Source organism: Lepus europaeus, chromosome 4 (genome assembly GCF_033115175.1).
Source record: "Lepus europaeus isolate LE1 chromosome 4, mLepTim1.pri, whole genome shotgun sequence".
Taxonomy (NCBI): Eukaryota; Metazoa; Chordata; class Mammalia; order Lagomorpha; family Leporidae; genus Lepus; species Lepus europaeus.
Window position 1 is genome coordinate 112,971,883 of NC_084830.1, and position 16,434 is coordinate 112,988,316.

Sequence of the window (16,434 nt, forward strand, 5' to 3'; positions counted from 1 at the left end):
GGCCACAGTAGTGTAAGTTCAGAGGTGAAGTTGGGTTAGGATCATAGAAAAAAGACTGGCAAAACATCCCAAGAATCTCATGGATTTGAACTTCAATAAGTTGTCTAAATATGCCTAGTAGATCCTCCTAAGTTAGTTTCCTCTGTTTGTTCAACATTGCTAGAAAATCCAGTAACTACTGCAGTCATTCATCACTTAATCATGAGGACAAGTTCTGAGAAATGTGTTCTCAGGCAATGTTGTCATCATCATGAGAACGCCGCAGAGCACTTACAGAAACCTAAATGGTGTAGGTCTAACACCCAGTGTAGCCTCTTGGTCCAATCAAGTGATGCAGTAAATGCAGGATGCATGAGGATGCTGCCAAGGGAACACAGCATAGGGGTAACAATAAAAATATAGCATAGTAAATCCCTAAACTAGTAACGGTCATTTATTATCAAGTTTTATGTATGCTACATAACTATGCATGCTGTACTTTTACAAGACTGGCAACTCAGTAAGTGTGTGCACACCAGCATCACCACAAACACATGAGAAATGTGTTCTGCTCTGAAGCTCCGATGACCACAACGTTACGAACCAACAGGAATTTTTCAGCTCCATCATAATCTCACAGGACCGCCATGCACGGGGTCCTTCATTTACTGAAATGTCAGTTGGCAGCACATAGCTGTACTTGTCTACTGTTGTGAAGCTGAAACAACAGAGGATTTTTGGGCCATACACTCACTGGGCAGAAGGTCCTGTGGTTGGAGTCCTAGGAAGTCCAGGGGCACGCTAAGCAAGAAGTCATGAGTCCATTAACCTGGGTAATTTGACTAAGAGACACAATCCTCCTCTGCCTCTTATTTTCAATCCTTTCAACAAAGACTTAGCAATGATGAACTGCAGTGATACCCTTTCTCAACATATGAAACAAAAGCAGCAGCAAAGATCAGAGGTGAGATCTATAACAAGGCAGGGACTTACTCCTCAGTCCATACCATGTTTTGTCCCAAGCCCACAAAGCAACATTTAAAACACTCTTCCCTCAGTGTAATGCAGAAAATACTGCAGTGCTAGAGACACTAGAACATCAAAGTGAAGATCCTTTCGCAAGGAAATAGTAGGGAAAACGTGTTAGAAAACATGCGGAAATCCCTATGTGTGATCACACCCTGGTTATAGAAAAGAAGGCTTTGTGAAGCATTCAGTTTCATGCCCCTCGCTTATTACAACATGGACAGCCTGAGTCAGAAGATGAGGCCAAGCTGACCCTCACTTCTTTAGGGTTAAGCTTCCATGATTTGATGTTTCCTCTACCCAGGCAGGTTATGAAAACTTCCATATCTTGTGCACAGGGTAGTTCAACGATCTTATAGAAAGATAAATCCAGGCCTTGTCAGTAGAGATTTCATATTCATAACAGTGATGAACTGTATGATAACCTCGAAAGAGTCTTAATATTAGGAATGTTGAGAGGAAAATGGGAAATGAGAATGTGGGAAAGCTGAGAGGAAAAGGGCATCTAGTCCATTTGTGCATGTGTACAAATATCTGCATGTGTACATTATATACGTATGTACAGTATATACAGTGTACATTATATACGTATGTACATTATATATGTATGTACATTATATACGTATGTACATTGTATACAGTGTACATTATATACGTATGTACATTATATACAGTGTACACTGCTGCACATGCACACATGCGTGTGTACACTTAGAGAGTCATGGATGCACATAGATGCATGTAGGGTGAGTGCACATGTGCTTGCATATGCATATGTGGGGGTGGGGTTGTGCATGTTTGTGTGTGAATGCATGGGTACAGGGTTGTACAAATGTGTATATGCCTTTTTATGTGTGTGAGGTATGCTAGAGTATAAGATCAGTACCACTACCCACACCCAAACTAGTAAAATGATTCCCATCAGAAAGACAGGACAAGCCAACTTAAAAAGGAAGCTGAAATTAGAGCACTGTCAATCGGCTTTGACACAGGAGTGTGAGGAGACAATGGTAGGACAGGATATAAAGTTGCTTCCTGACTTCTTGGCTCTCAATTTGGCATTGCATTTTTGAAGAGGGGAAAGACAGAACCTTCATTAGAGGGCAGAAAACAAGGCAGAGGCTAGGGGGGAATTTAGAATATTCCAATAAGCATAGATGGGTGCTGGCAAACAAAACTATTGTATCCTTTCCAAAATATCATTACAAACTGAGTGTGTTGGGGGGACACTGTGGTCCATGAGTTAAACTGTCACTTGGGATGACTGCAGACCATAGTCGAGTGCCTGGTTCAAGTCCTGGCCTCGGGGCTTCCAATCCAGCATTTCTGCTACTGCATTCTGCAAAGCCGCAGGTAGACAGCTCCATTACTTCAGCCCCTGCCACCCACACAGGAGATGCGGACTGAGTTCTGGTTCTGGGCTTTGGCCTGGCCCAGCCCTGGCTATTGTGGGCATTTGGGGAGTCAACTAGCAAATGGAAGATACATTCATCCATCTCTCTCTGTGTTTCTCTGTATTTCTATCTCTCTGTCTCTTTCTCTCTCACTCTCAGTCTCTCTACCTTTCAAATAAATGAACATAAATGTTAAAGAAAATCTGTGTGTGGACATATTTGAATGTGTGTATGTACACCAGTGTCACACAGCAGCACAAACTGCAAGGCCATTGTGCAGGGAGATACTTTTGTCTAGATTCTGACTTAGGTTTGATATGTACAGTCAGATGTTTTGAATATCGACACTGAAATCCAGATCTAGACTGTTCTATCATTTAACAAGGGAAAGAAATATGCACATACATGTGTGGGTGTTACCTCAAAGAAATATTCTGCTATTTTATGAGTGGGCATTTGGAGCAGCCCTAAGATGCTGCTTGGGATGCCTGTGTCTCTCTCAGAGTGGCTGGGTTCCAGTCTTGGCTCTGCTCCTAATCCCAGCTTCTTGCTAATGCACACCCTCGGAGGCAGCAGATTATGGTTCAAGTAGGAGGATCCTTTCCACCTATATAGGAGACCCACATGGAGTTCCCAGCTCTGGGGCTTCAGAATGGTCCAGATCTGGCTTTGGGAGGGCATTTGGGGAGTGAACCAGCATATGGGGATGTCTCTTGGTCTCTGTATTTTGGTATTTCAAATAAAAAAATAATAAGTAAATAAAATTTTAGGAGCTGGCATTGTGCTGTAGCAGGTTTAGCCACAGCCTGAAATGCCAGCATCCCATGTGGGCACTGGTTGGAGTTACAACTGTTCCACTTCTGATCCAACTCTCTGATAATGGCCTGGGAGAAGCAGCAGAAGATGGTCTGAGTGTCTGAGCCCCTGCCACCTGTGTGGGAGGCTTGGATAAAGCTCCTGGCTCCTGGATTTGGCCTGACCCAGCCCTAGCTGGGGAGTGAACCAACAGATGCAAGGTTTCCTCTCTCTCTCTCTCCCTCACTCTCTCCCTCCCTCCTTCACTCCCTTCCTCCCTTACCCCCTCCCTCCCTCCCTCTCTCACTGAATTTTCAAATGCATAAATCTTTTAAAAATGTAGGGGAAAAAAAAAACAAGGAAGGGAGATTCTGTCATTTAGAGCAAGCCCTTGCCTTTTCCACTTAACTCCTACTGTGATAGAACACTGCAAAATGTGTTCTAATCCACTCTTGCCTAGATTCTTATTTTATTCCATATTCAAAAAATCCTGCTTAGTCATGGGCTCCTGTGTCCTTTTGGTGATTCCACCTTTACTGAAGTTGTGCTTATCTTTCTCAGCAACACCACAGATCAAGGGCTTCACAAAACCAAGCTCTAAGCAAGAGAGAAATGGGCTCCAGGGATTTCAGGTACTTCCTCCACATAAAAACAAAAAACAAAGCCAAATTTCTAATAGATGGGACTACAGCATGAATGGAAATGTTGTAAAATGGCTACAGGTTAGATAAAGAGAGACATAATTCTAGGAGGAAAACTTAATCAGTATATTCATTTTACATCTAGGTTGTTTTCTTTACATTTTCATATTGACTTTTTAAAAAATCAAAATTAAACCTACCTTTGTGTATTTAATTTTCCTCCAAATCCTCTTATTAAGAAATCTCTTATAATTGATGACATCTTTGAACTTATTAATGTAATATATAGTAAAAGGCTTCATTTTTTGAAACTAATGACATTTCTTTCATTACTTGTTAAAATTATTTTTGATCTCCAGTAATTCACTGGCTATAGCTTAGAAATGGAAGGTAAGCGTTATTTAGGGGCTAATTAAAATCTACTTGATTTCTGCTTAATCTATTTCATCCTGTCCCGAGGTAAGAATGAGGAACACTGAGCCCTTTTCACGGTTTACTTTAGGACAATGAACTCTCTAATAACAAAGACACAAATTTTAAAGACATGACAATAATTAAAAATATCATTAACTGAATTTTCATCATGAATACTTTTTAAATAATGTATTAAAAATAATTGGTACACAACTGATAGATTAAGACTTTGTTGGTGCAAGCAACAAAATACCTGCTTCCCCGAAAAAAAAAAAAAAGGTCAAGAGAGAAAAATGAGTAAAGAAAGAACTGCAGAGAAGGCAGCCAAGTTGAAAGACCTCAACTTTCATGACCTTGATATTCAAAGACATGCAGCCAAGAGCAGATGGCTAACTAGGGTCTAAGGAGATGGGTGCAGTGTAAAACAGGAGGGAGAGGCTGATAAGTAGAGGAAGTAAAAGACAAGACTGAGTGAAAGCAGCAAGGCCCAGCTGATTTTTACTGATAGCATTGAATGGCTGCCCAGGAACTGGCATGGAGTAAACAACTGGTTTGATACAAGTAATGTGATTGGCAACGTGGGTCTGGGGAAAGGTCAGGGGACAAAGAGACCGAAGCCGCTGTGATGCAGACAGCTGGAAACATTGGCAGAGGAGCCTGGGCCAAAAGACATGGAGGGGTTGCCTAGCCGCAGAGTGTGGAAGGGCCAGAAGTCTAGACAGCAATGATGCCAAATGGCTGACTTTCCAGGTGCGGAATTTCAAGTGGGATAAATGTCAAAGATCCTGTTCAAGAAGGGAAAAAAATTCAGTCCTTCTCCATTCTCCATCTTAGACCCCTATGCACAAAACATGACAGCTTTCTTCTCCCTTATTGCCTGAAGCTGGTCAATCACCTACTTTGGCTATGAAATATTTCTAACGTATCTTTCCTCCTGCTCACAGTGACTGCCGTCAGACTGGTGGCTAATCACTACTCTTTGTTGTCAGACTTAGGATGTGAGTGCTGCACCTGTCACTGACTAAGGGGCCTCTGGCCAGGCTGTTCGTCTGTCTGAGCCTCAGTTTTCTAATCTGTAATAGCAATACCTGACATCACAGGCCTTCTCTGGGCATCACATGAGCAGACTCGGAAAAACCCAATACACTGTAAGAACTGTTAGCAGTCACAGGCTGAACTCATAATTGGTAGTACATTGCTATTGCTGCTTCTTTTAGTTTAGATCTCCCCTATCTTTCCCCTAGACAACTACAGTAGCTACTGAACTAGTCTTCCTGTCCCTCAGCCCAGCTTCATCTTAAATCCATTTTCTGAATTTGTACCATAGTGATCCATCTAAGATATAGGTCTGACCATGTCATTTTACTGAAGTATTTTCAAAGGTCCCTGTGCCCTTAGGTTAAGGTCGGGATTTATTGACCTGACCAAGAAGGCTCTTTAAAATCTTCCCTTTTCTCCCTCCCTGCTGTTCTCCTATCCTAGCTTCCTATTCTATGCTGTGCCCAACATCCCTAGGAGGCATCCCAGTAGTTCCCATGGCCAGGCCTTTATCTGCCTTTATCCCTTTTGCTCTGAATGGCCTGCTTACCTCTTCCTATTCGGCCTCTCCTACCCAGCACTGTTATATGTTCTTATGGGAAGACTTCCTGTCATTTTCCTTTCCTAGGCTACATAATTATTTCCTGGGTTTCCACGACTTCTGCAAAAAAAGTCTATTTTCCTTATGTATGTGTCTCTTCTGATCTTGAAATTGAAGCCTCTTTGAAAACAAGGGCTACTTCAGCTCTTGGTACAGTGCCTGGTAAACCCCATATAAACACTGAATATGTGTGTGTACTAAATGCATGTGTACACACATACAAGAGGACTTCAAAAAGTTTGTAAAAAATGGAATTAAAAGGTAAATTCACATTGGTGCCAAAAATTTTTGAGATTCATGTACTCTTTTCATAGTATGCATTTTCTATGGACTCTTAAAATGCCCTCTGTATACACACACACACACACACACACACACATATATATATATATATATATGGCCGGTGCCATGGCTCACTTGGTTAATCCTCCGCTTTGTGGTGCTGGCATCCCATATGGGCGCTGGGTTCTAGTCCAGGTTGCTCCTCTTCTGGTCTGGCTCTCTGCTGTGGCCTGGGAGGGCAGTGGAGGATGGCCCAAGTGCTTGGGCACCTGCACCCGTATGGTAGACCGGGAAGGGGCACCTGGCTCTTGGCTTCGGGTTGGCGCAGCGCCGGCCCTGGCAGCCATTTAGGGGGTGAACCAATGGAAGGAAGACCTTTCTATCTGTCTCTCTCTCTCACTGTCTATAACTCTGCCTATCAAATAAATATATATATGTATATATATCCCTGTTCTTTTTGTGTGTACACAAAGAACACACACAAAGAACAGGGATGCACATATGTATATACAGACAAAAAGCAGACATATACATATATATAAATAGAACTCAAGAGAATATTTTTTTTGACTGGCAGAGTGGACAGTGAGAGAGAGAGAGACAGAGAGAAAGGTCTTCGTTTTTCCGTTGTTTCACCTTCCAATGGCTGCTGTGGCTGGTGCGCTGCAGCCAGCGCATCATGCTGATCCAAAGCCAAGAGCCAGGTGCTTCTTTCTGGTCTCCCATGCGGGTGCAGGGCCCAAGCACTTGGGCCATCCTCCACTGCCTTCCTGGGCCACAGCAGAGAGCTGGACTGGAAGAGGAGCAACCAGGACAGAATCTGGCGCCCTGACCAGGACTAGAACCTGGTGTGCTGGCGCCGCAGGCAGAGGATTAGCCTACTGAGCCGCCGCCAGCGAAAATATGTTAACAATACAAGTTACAATCAGTTTCTCTAACTTCTTTCATTTACCTACCTCTACATGTTGCTTTATCATTTACTTTTTTGAAAATATTTTTATTTATTTATTTGAGAGGCAGAGTCACAGACAGAGAGGGAGAGATAGATAGAAAGGTCCTCCATCCACTAGTTAACTTCCCAAATGGCCACAACGGCTGGAGCTGGACCCATCCCAAACCAGGAGCCAGGAGCTTCCTCCAGGTCTCCCATGTGGATGCAAGGGCCCACGTGCTTTGACCATCTTCTACTGCTTTTTTAGGCCATAGCAGAGAGCTGGATGAAAGGGGAGCAGCAAGGACACGAATCGGCACCCATTTAGGGTGGTGGGGATGCAGGCAGAGGCTGGCACCTATCATTCACTTCTACTACTAGTAAATCTTTTGGGGATGTACCTCATTCAGAATGATTTCCTTTAAGTTACCCACAAGTACGGAACCCTAGCAGACTCATTTTTATTTCATTCCTTTGCTTTCTTTTCCAGAATTTACTAGACCAGATGTGGATGTTTCACCATGTTGGGGTAGAGTCAATCTTGCCAATATCTCTCTGTCATATTTTGAAGTAATCTTAAACATCAAGGCCACTGTCTTATGCAGAGGGAAGGTGGAACTGAGGGACATCAACAGCCACAACGTGTGGCATGTGGTCTATGGATCAAGGGAATAGGTCTTCAGAGAGGGGAGATTGAAGAAGATGCATAGAGACAAAGATGTCTAGAAGCAGAGATAGCAGAACATGTCCTAGGTATCACTTCTCCATTCATTGTAGCTGCCCCGTTGCAAGGACAAATGTCAATTAGTCTAGCTTCACAGCCTGTTTCCATACCTTCTCTTGACTTATTCTCAGGTTTTACAGTTCCAAGTGTGGTGGACACTGCAGTTAAGTATATATCTATACTCAACAATGAATGGCCAGCTGTCAGAAAAAGACAACATGTTTAGAATCCAAAATGGTCTGGATGCACTGGAGGGATGACACGAAATGAAATTCAAATAAGATAGATACAAAAAATTACACTTCGGAAAGGAAAAATAAATTCTATAAAAGCTAAATAGGAAAGTGCTGGTGAGAAAATTAGAGTAGAAAATCAAATAACCTGGGGATAAAAGAAGGCCACAGAGCGAGCTCCAGCGGGGAGAGACAAGACTACAAAGCAGGAAAGGAACTTGGGGAAGGGTCCTTGTGATGGGGTGTGGGACAAGGGAGAAATATTCCTTTATCCCCATCCTGAGATTTCCTCAAGAGTGCTAGTATACTGGCAGCTACACTTGCATCCACATGTTGATACTGTCATTGTCAGGTGGGCTGGTACTATATAAACAGTTTGAGGTATAAGTATGCTAGACTTGCCCTTTTAGTGAAAGAGACAGAAGGCTTTTTTTTTCTTTTTTTGGTGGGGGGGTGGGCTTCTTAGCAGATAAAAATACAGAATTTATATAGAAAAGGAAATATTTTTACTTATATTTTCAAACCATACTTTCATTGTGCTATGTATCTAATAACAAGCTTTAATTTACATACTGTAGTCAATGAAGGCAAACAACCTTAATTCTATGACAATGCACAGGAAAAAAAATGTGCTTCTCATTTACTATAGGATCACGTAGGTTGGCAGGCAAAGGGTGATGGGCAGGGAGATGTTCCCTAACCCAAACACATACTTAAGAATCTAGCTCCTTTTTTCTTACTACCATGTCTTCTAGCTCCTCTACCCACATCCTCTCCATTATTCTGCTAGTACACAGAAGAAGAGAAAGGAGAATGCAGTGTGGAAAGAGGAGCCACTATTCAGCACAGTGGTTAACACACCAGTTGTGATGCCCGTGTCCTATACCAGAATGTCTGATCTTATCCCAGCTCCCGTTTGTAATACACCTTCCTGTTACTGCGCAGCCTGGACAGCAGTGGTGATGACTCAAGTGTCTGAGTCCCTGCTGTCCACATGGAAGACTCAGATGCAGTCCTGGGATTCTGGGTTTTGCCTGGCCCAGCCCTGGCTCTTTTGGACATTTGGGGAGTGAACCAGAGGATGGAAGATCACTCTGTCTATATCTGTCTCTCTGGTTTTCAAACAAAGTGACAAAAAGGTTAGAAAGGTCTATTTTCCTTATCTGTAAGTGATGAGTGCCGTTTCCACATGCATTCTAGTGGCCAGAACCCGGGAATGTGGCCACATCTGTCTTCAAGAGAGACTGAACTACTAGACCAGCAATGTATCTCCCAAAGAGATGGAGAGGAATGATTTGGTGAACAACTGGACAGTATCTGACATCTATATTGTGCAATTTAATTCTTACACTGATTCATAAAATTATAAGGATTACAGGGGCATATATTATTTTGATAATATAGCAAACACATTTGTAATAATCCTGTATATATAATTCAGCTTCTCTTTCTTTCTCTCCCTCTACAACTTTCTTCCCCACAGTAGCTTTATATTCAGAAACAAATCACACAGAAGCGGATATATGGGAGGAAGGATGCCAATAACAGAGCCAAAGGTCATCATAAATAAAGGACATATTCTCAAATTTCTTCCAGAACAACCAAGGGGAGAAAGAAAGAAAATAGGTACACTAATTTCTAACAATTATCTAGAGTTTTGAGAATTACAGTTATAAGCAGTGAGCATTTTAATAACCATTCTATTGCATTGAAATATTCTTCCATCCATTAGCTGCTTTCATATTGATATTAAATGATCACCTACTTTGGACTCAGAGGGGTTCTACCATGGGCAGAAAAAGGACTCATAACTTTGTTCAAAAGGTTAGTATGGGGTAAAGTTTTCCCTTTCAATATTTACCATTGAAAAAGTCACATCTTCTTTAAGTTTTCACATCTCAATGCACAAAAAATCCTAGGAGAAGTAAGAGTGTAGCAATGAGCTTTTCTTTTCCAGGTGTTTCTGCAAACTCAAAGCAACATATTGTCTCTTGACAGTGACTATGATCAACTTCAAATTACTCAATCTTCACTGTCAATCACACATGCCTTAGAAATACCTGAAGGTAAAAAAAAAAAAAAAATCAACATCTCCATCTCCATCTCCCATCATTACAGGCCACCAGACCCAACATTTGGCTTGTTATATCCATGGTGCCATATGTTGTCATCCTAGAGAAAAGCCTATAAGATATCACATTTCATTCACAATCCAGAATCACAGACTGGACTCAAGTACAAATGGCTCATTCTTTCAATGTCAGCAGCATAGCAGCAAGAAGCAGAACTAGTTAACCCATATAAGGTTATTGTAATAAACAGTCACCCTACGCAATTTTTATTCAAAGCTTTATTTTTTACCTTGAGTTTTTTCTGGCCTGCATTTCCCTCTTTATTCTTGTCATTGTTGTTCTGTACTCATTCATGTACCACAGAATATTGGCCTTTAACACTCCTGCTTCAGTACATCTGATCTCCTGATTGTAATGACGGATGAGAGTATAGCATTATTTTATCAGAGGCATTTACCCTTCCCTGCAAGGAGTGACTTCACCTAAAGTACTAAATTTTATATTATGTAATGGCTTTGTAGTCAATGAATTCATTACTAGGTTTGGCTCCTATTGAGTAAGGTATGCTTCAGTTATATTTTAAAGTTAAATTTAAAGTGTGTGCTAAGATTACATACAGAGAAACTAATTCTGTAATGAAAAATGAAAAACATGTATTAAGAAAGTGGCCCAGGGTACAGAAGAGACTTCTAGGACAGCTCCACAACAACAAGTGAGTAAAGTACAACCTCCCTCCAGCTGGCTTCTGATATCCAAATCTGGCAACACTCAGTCAAGGGACCAGAGCTCCAAGCAAGCTGATCCATGTTGGTTTGCTCCACAGTTAATCTCCACCACACAATTCTCTGAAGGGACCATGTTCAGAAGTACATGGAAATCATGTTGTACCCTCAAGGAATTCTTATTCTGCCAAACAGTTCCTTCTGCCTTTCTTCCTCTCTACTTCTTTTATCTCTTTTTCAGCCTAAGAGAATGTAGTGGAAAGAAGGAACAAACAATCAAAACCAAAACATGAGTTTCTGACAGCAAGAAATAAATTATTGCCTACTTTATTCCAATATTTAGTAACTTGGTACTCTATTGTGTTTTACTGTACATTTCTGAGAAAAATGAAAATTGTATTTTTCCAAATAATACACAGTAATTCTAATGCAATTCTCCTTTGTTGAACAAGAGTCACACCCAACTCACTTGTTGCTTAAATAGGAATTTAAAGTGGCCTTTTTAATGCTGGACACCACTAACTATAGGCACCATTGTATATAGCTTTGGATTGGAAATGTCTGCACCAGTTTTAGCAAAAGCAATTGTGACAAGATGGAAATCAAGAACAAGACAGAAACAGAGTATGAGAGGGAGAGAATAAGAGACAGAGAACGTGCAAGTGAAGACTTTTAAAGAAAATAAAAACAGTACCTATTGGAAAAACATCTACCACTAAAGGATTCACACTGCACAAAATCTAGTTCTTTTTTCACTAAGTCAAAGTGAAATTCAATGAATAGCACGGCCCCACAGACAGAACCAAAACCCACACCAGAACATCAGTGTGTAAACAAGTGTGTTGGCAAGGCAGAAAGAATTAAGACAATAAAGATGGCATGGAGAGAGGTAGAAGGCAAAGACATGATTCTAAAACCCAAGCTGTAGTGGCTTTCATCACCTTATATATGGAATCTGGTCACTCATTCATGGAAGTTCAGACATGATTCTTTTTGGATAGCTGAATGAAGGGGTAGGCAGAGTGAATGGAATTTACTCATGAAATAGTTAAAACAGTGTGTTATTAGTTACCACAGATGATTCAAACCTTTCTTTGGTATCTCAGGGTGATTTCTCCTCTGCACAAAAAGATGTCAATAATTCTTTCTCAGATCTCTTTGAAGGCAGGGAACATACTTTATAGTTTTCTGTAACTGTTGAAATCTTCAAAATGGTGTGAAAATTCCTTGAACTGAGTATGTCTGATGGGTTGATTAAAGCAGGATATACCTCTACTTGCCAAAGCAAATACTCTCTTGAAGTGACTGATAGAAAACAACATGTTTGAAATCCAGGCATAGATTTTCATTTATATGCATTTCCATGAACCATACGAAGATTGCTCATATTTGCTTTTAGCACAGTTCAAGCTTCTCTCTCTCTCTCTCTCTCTCTCTCTCTCTCTCTCTCTCTCTCTCTCACACACACACACACACACACACAAATGCAATGTTTCCTTAAAAGTTACCACCTACTGATGTCACCATTGTGGGGCAGTGGTTCATGACGTCACTTGCTATGCTTACATCCCATAGCAGAGCACCAGTTTGAGCCCTGGCTGCTCTGCTTCTGAGCCAGATCCTATTAATGTACCCAGGACAGTATGGGTCCCCATTACCACATGGGAGACCTGGATGGAGTTCCCAGCTCTTGGCTTTGAATTGGTCCAATAAAATAGTAAACTATTAATACAGCGATGCAAACAGAGTATTTCCCAAAACTGATTAAAGAATAACACCATACATAAAAAATAACAGCTACAATTTAGAATCTTACTTTTTAGGAATCAAGCACTTTATTTTATGCATTTATCCATGTAGTGAACCCTTAGAACAATCTAAGAGGTGGAAACTCATATATATGTATATTTTTTTCTTCTGTTTCCCCAAGTAGAGCAAAGACTCAGAGCTTCAATGACTCGCCCGAGGTCTCACATGCAGTTAGCAAGCAGCAGAGCCAATGGTCTCAAACATCACTTTGTTTTCCTCCTTCCCACTGGAACGTTAGAAGATACACATTGTGAGATTGAGTAATTGCGTCCCTATGTTAATTTCATGGAATGTAATTATATATAGACCATCATGATGATAATGTCAACATTATATAGCTTTACATTTCAAACCAGTTCAGAAAATTCATAATTTCATGTCCATAGAGCTTTAGGTAAGATACAAAGGCAACTATTTCACTTGAATTTGCTACTTGCACAAAAACTTCATATCCTGCAAGAGCTGGGAAAGACACAATGATAAAAAAATAATGCATACAATGTAGAATACAAATATCCCCTTTTCCACGGATTTGCCACTCTTCTTACATAGACATCTCTGGCAGCTTTTGTTTAGAAAGTGCTACTAGTCACATGTATACAACATGGCAATTGTATTAGATTAACATACATATTTTTACCTGCATAATTCCTGCTGTTCTTCTGAATCTGAAATTAACTCATATATTGTTTTCCCTGGAGTTTCCCAAAAACTTTATTTTTTTTAAGGCAAAGATAACTGTGTGTACTCGGGCTTAACCAAGTAGTATTTCTGAATTGCGATTTTATTTTTCCAGTGCATGGTAGACTAACAGGAAGGATAATGGTACTGAATATAGAATCAATACACATTCAAATGCAATATGTTTATTTTGCTTTTATAATACATCCCCCTTGAGAAGGACTGAGTTGTGATATCCACAATCAATTGCTAATAGTACCAAATCACTAATGTCTGGCTTTCAGCTTCCAATAAAGACTGCTTTCATACAACCCAGCAAGCATGACCACACTGATTTGATCAGCCTGCAGCGCTAGTCTGAGAGGGATGGGATGCTCACAGTGGTATCCATGTGCTGAGAGCAGAGAAGGAGCAAGGGTTATGTAGTTCAAATCCCATCTCAGTCTCTTCCTAGCTCCATGAAATCTGAACTGCAACAGCAGATTGCTTAGTGCTATATGATTGGACCAATTTCCAGCTCTCTCCCTTTATATCTGTGTGAATTTTCCAAATTAATTACTCTTTTAATCCTTAGTTTTTCTTATGGACATATAGGTGGTAATAGTAATTTCTACTATACAACATTGTTAGGGCAGGAGGGGAAGGTCTTGCATCGTTGTGACTGGCCAAGGCCTGGCTCATAGTGGCTACGCAACAAATCACTGGGACATTAACGTTAGCTGCTAGTCTGTAGTCACTCCACCACTGGCAGAGGGATGTTGTATTCTGAAGCTGCTTAAACTGCATGCCTTGTCACAGGAATGTTGCCCCGTGAACTCTGCAGGGCTCCGAATTGTTAGAAAGACAATCAGCAGGGCATTGTTCTAGTTCTATCTTTGCTGCTGTGGAGACCTGCTCAGCATACTTAATCCATGAAGCTCAGCAGCTACATCTATAGAGCAAGGTGATGAGATTCAGGATGTGTGAAGAGTTCTTTGAAATTGCACAATCTTCTGATTTAAAAATAAGATAAAATGAGCAGAATTTGTCTTTGGATTTTCCTTTTCATTTTCATTTATAGATGTTAAATCTGTAGCCATACCTGCTTGATGAAGACAATATATTTATTGATGGATTAAATGATTCTTTTTATTGCTCTCAGAATCCTACTTAACATAGTACTTGAATGTGTTGAGCCACTACCAATCCTTCCAAGCTTTGATTTAAAGGACTTAACATATTTTCCATCTCTGGCTTGAAACATCTTAAGTACTTAGGACAGACTTCTATTACAATCATATATACTTATTTTCACTAATCCAAAGTGGAAGATACGGTTGTCTTATCTTCTATTTTCTCTGAACTTATTTTATTATTAACTAATTACAGAACTGACTTCCAGCTTCAGGGGGGTTACATTTTATAGGTGATTTATTATATTATAAAGAGCCGTTCTCTGTTCTTCCCACTATGAATTTTCAAGCCATGGAAAGAACATCCAAATAAAGAGTCAACTGTCATAGCATGTTATATATAAAGGCCTTGGAGAAGATGGAGGCCTGGATTCATGGGCAGGGAAGACATCTAGTAATCTTGGGGATTCAGAGATTGTTTGCAGAAGAAGGTTATGGGTGAGAGTGGTCTGGCATGGGGGAGACTGAGGCCAACGCCTAGTGGAGATTGAGAGTCTGACCATGGGCTGACGAAATCACTTAGAATAGAAAAGAGAGAAACCAGCAAAAGGAATAGTAAGCAGTAGAGGGCCCTTTTAATAGCTCAAGTTAGTAAAAAAGAAGTATAAAAAGAAGTACGGTGAGAGGAGATAGGAGGAAAAATTTCTCTATGGCACTTGGAAGTGGGTTTAAATTTTGTCAACATTAAAGACAAATACCAGAGCATTTGCTTGAACACTAAACATAAGAGATATTTAACCACTTAAAGGGATAATTTATTGAGGTTAGAATATTTAGAGCTTCTGATGATTCTCTTTTCTGTATTAACTCAAATCTAACACCTAGTAATGATAATTATAGTAGGCACATAGGATTATAAAACAAAAACATAACAAAATTTATTGCATTTTGGGGCCAGTGCTGTGGTGTAATGAGTAAGGCCACTGCCTGCAGTGCCGGCATCCCATATGGTTGCCGGTTTGAGTCCCGGCTGCTCCACTTCCAATCCAGCTCTTTGCCTGGGAAATCAGTAGAGGGTGGCCCAAGTTCTTGGGCTCCTGCACCTGTGTGGGAGACCCAGAAGGAACTCCTGGCTCCTGGCCTCAGATCGGTGCAGCTCCAGCCATTGCAGCCAATTGGGGAGTGATGGAAGACCAGTGGATGGAAGACCTCTCTCTCTCTCTCTCTATCTCTCCTCTCTGTGTCACTGACTTTCAAATAAATAAATCTTTAAAAAATTATTATATTTTAAAAGGTTTAGTTATTTGACAGCCAGAGTGACACAGAGAGGGGGAGAGACAGAGAGAGATCTTCCATCTGCTTGTTCACCTCCCCCAATAGCCACAACAATCCAGGTGGGGTCAGGCCAAAACTAGAAGCCAAGAACTCCATCTGGGTTTCCCATGTGGGTAGAAGGCATCCAAGCACTTGGGCCATCATGTGCTGCCTTTCTAGGAGCATTAGCAGGAATCTGAATTGGAAGCAGTGCAGCCAGGATTTGAACCGCACTTGGATGTGGGATGCTGGCACCTCAAGTGGTAGCTTAATCCACTGTACCCAATGCCAGCCCCAAATTAATTATTTTTAATTCAAAATACTTAGGCATCCTTTAGCATCCATGAGGCATTTTTTCAGGACCCTGGACAGATACCAAGGGCCAAAGATGTTCGAATCTCTAAACAAGATGATGTAGTATTTGTACATAACTTGCACAATCCTCCCATTACTTAGATCATTTCTAGATTACTTACAATATTTAACATGAAGAAAATTCTATTTAAACACTTGTAATACTATATTGTGTAGGAGATAATGACAAGAAAAAAGAAAGTCAATAAATCTTTAGTAGAGACATTTTTTTTTCTCAAATATATTTTTCTTCATGACTAGTTGAAACCAGATGTAGACCCACAGATGCAGAGAGCTGACTGTATTTGCTAA

General features: G+C 40.7%; 1 protein-coding gene across 9 annotated transcripts in view; it reads right to left on the minus strand.

Moving 5' to 3' along the window:
• Positions 1 to 16,434, minus strand: part of TENM2 (teneurin transmembrane protein 2) — a 979,180-nt gene that overhangs the window by 538,445 nt on the left and 424,301 nt on the right. The window contains exon 4 of one of the 9 annotated variants that reach the window (XM_062189660.1): positions 14,657 to 14,684. The exons of the other annotated variants lie outside the window; for them this stretch is intronic. Coding sequence (XP_062045644.1) covers positions 14,657 to 14,684 — 28 coding nt within the window. The remainder of the gene's footprint in view (positions 1 to 14,656; positions 14,685 to 16,434) is intronic. 9 annotated transcript variants of the gene reach the window in all.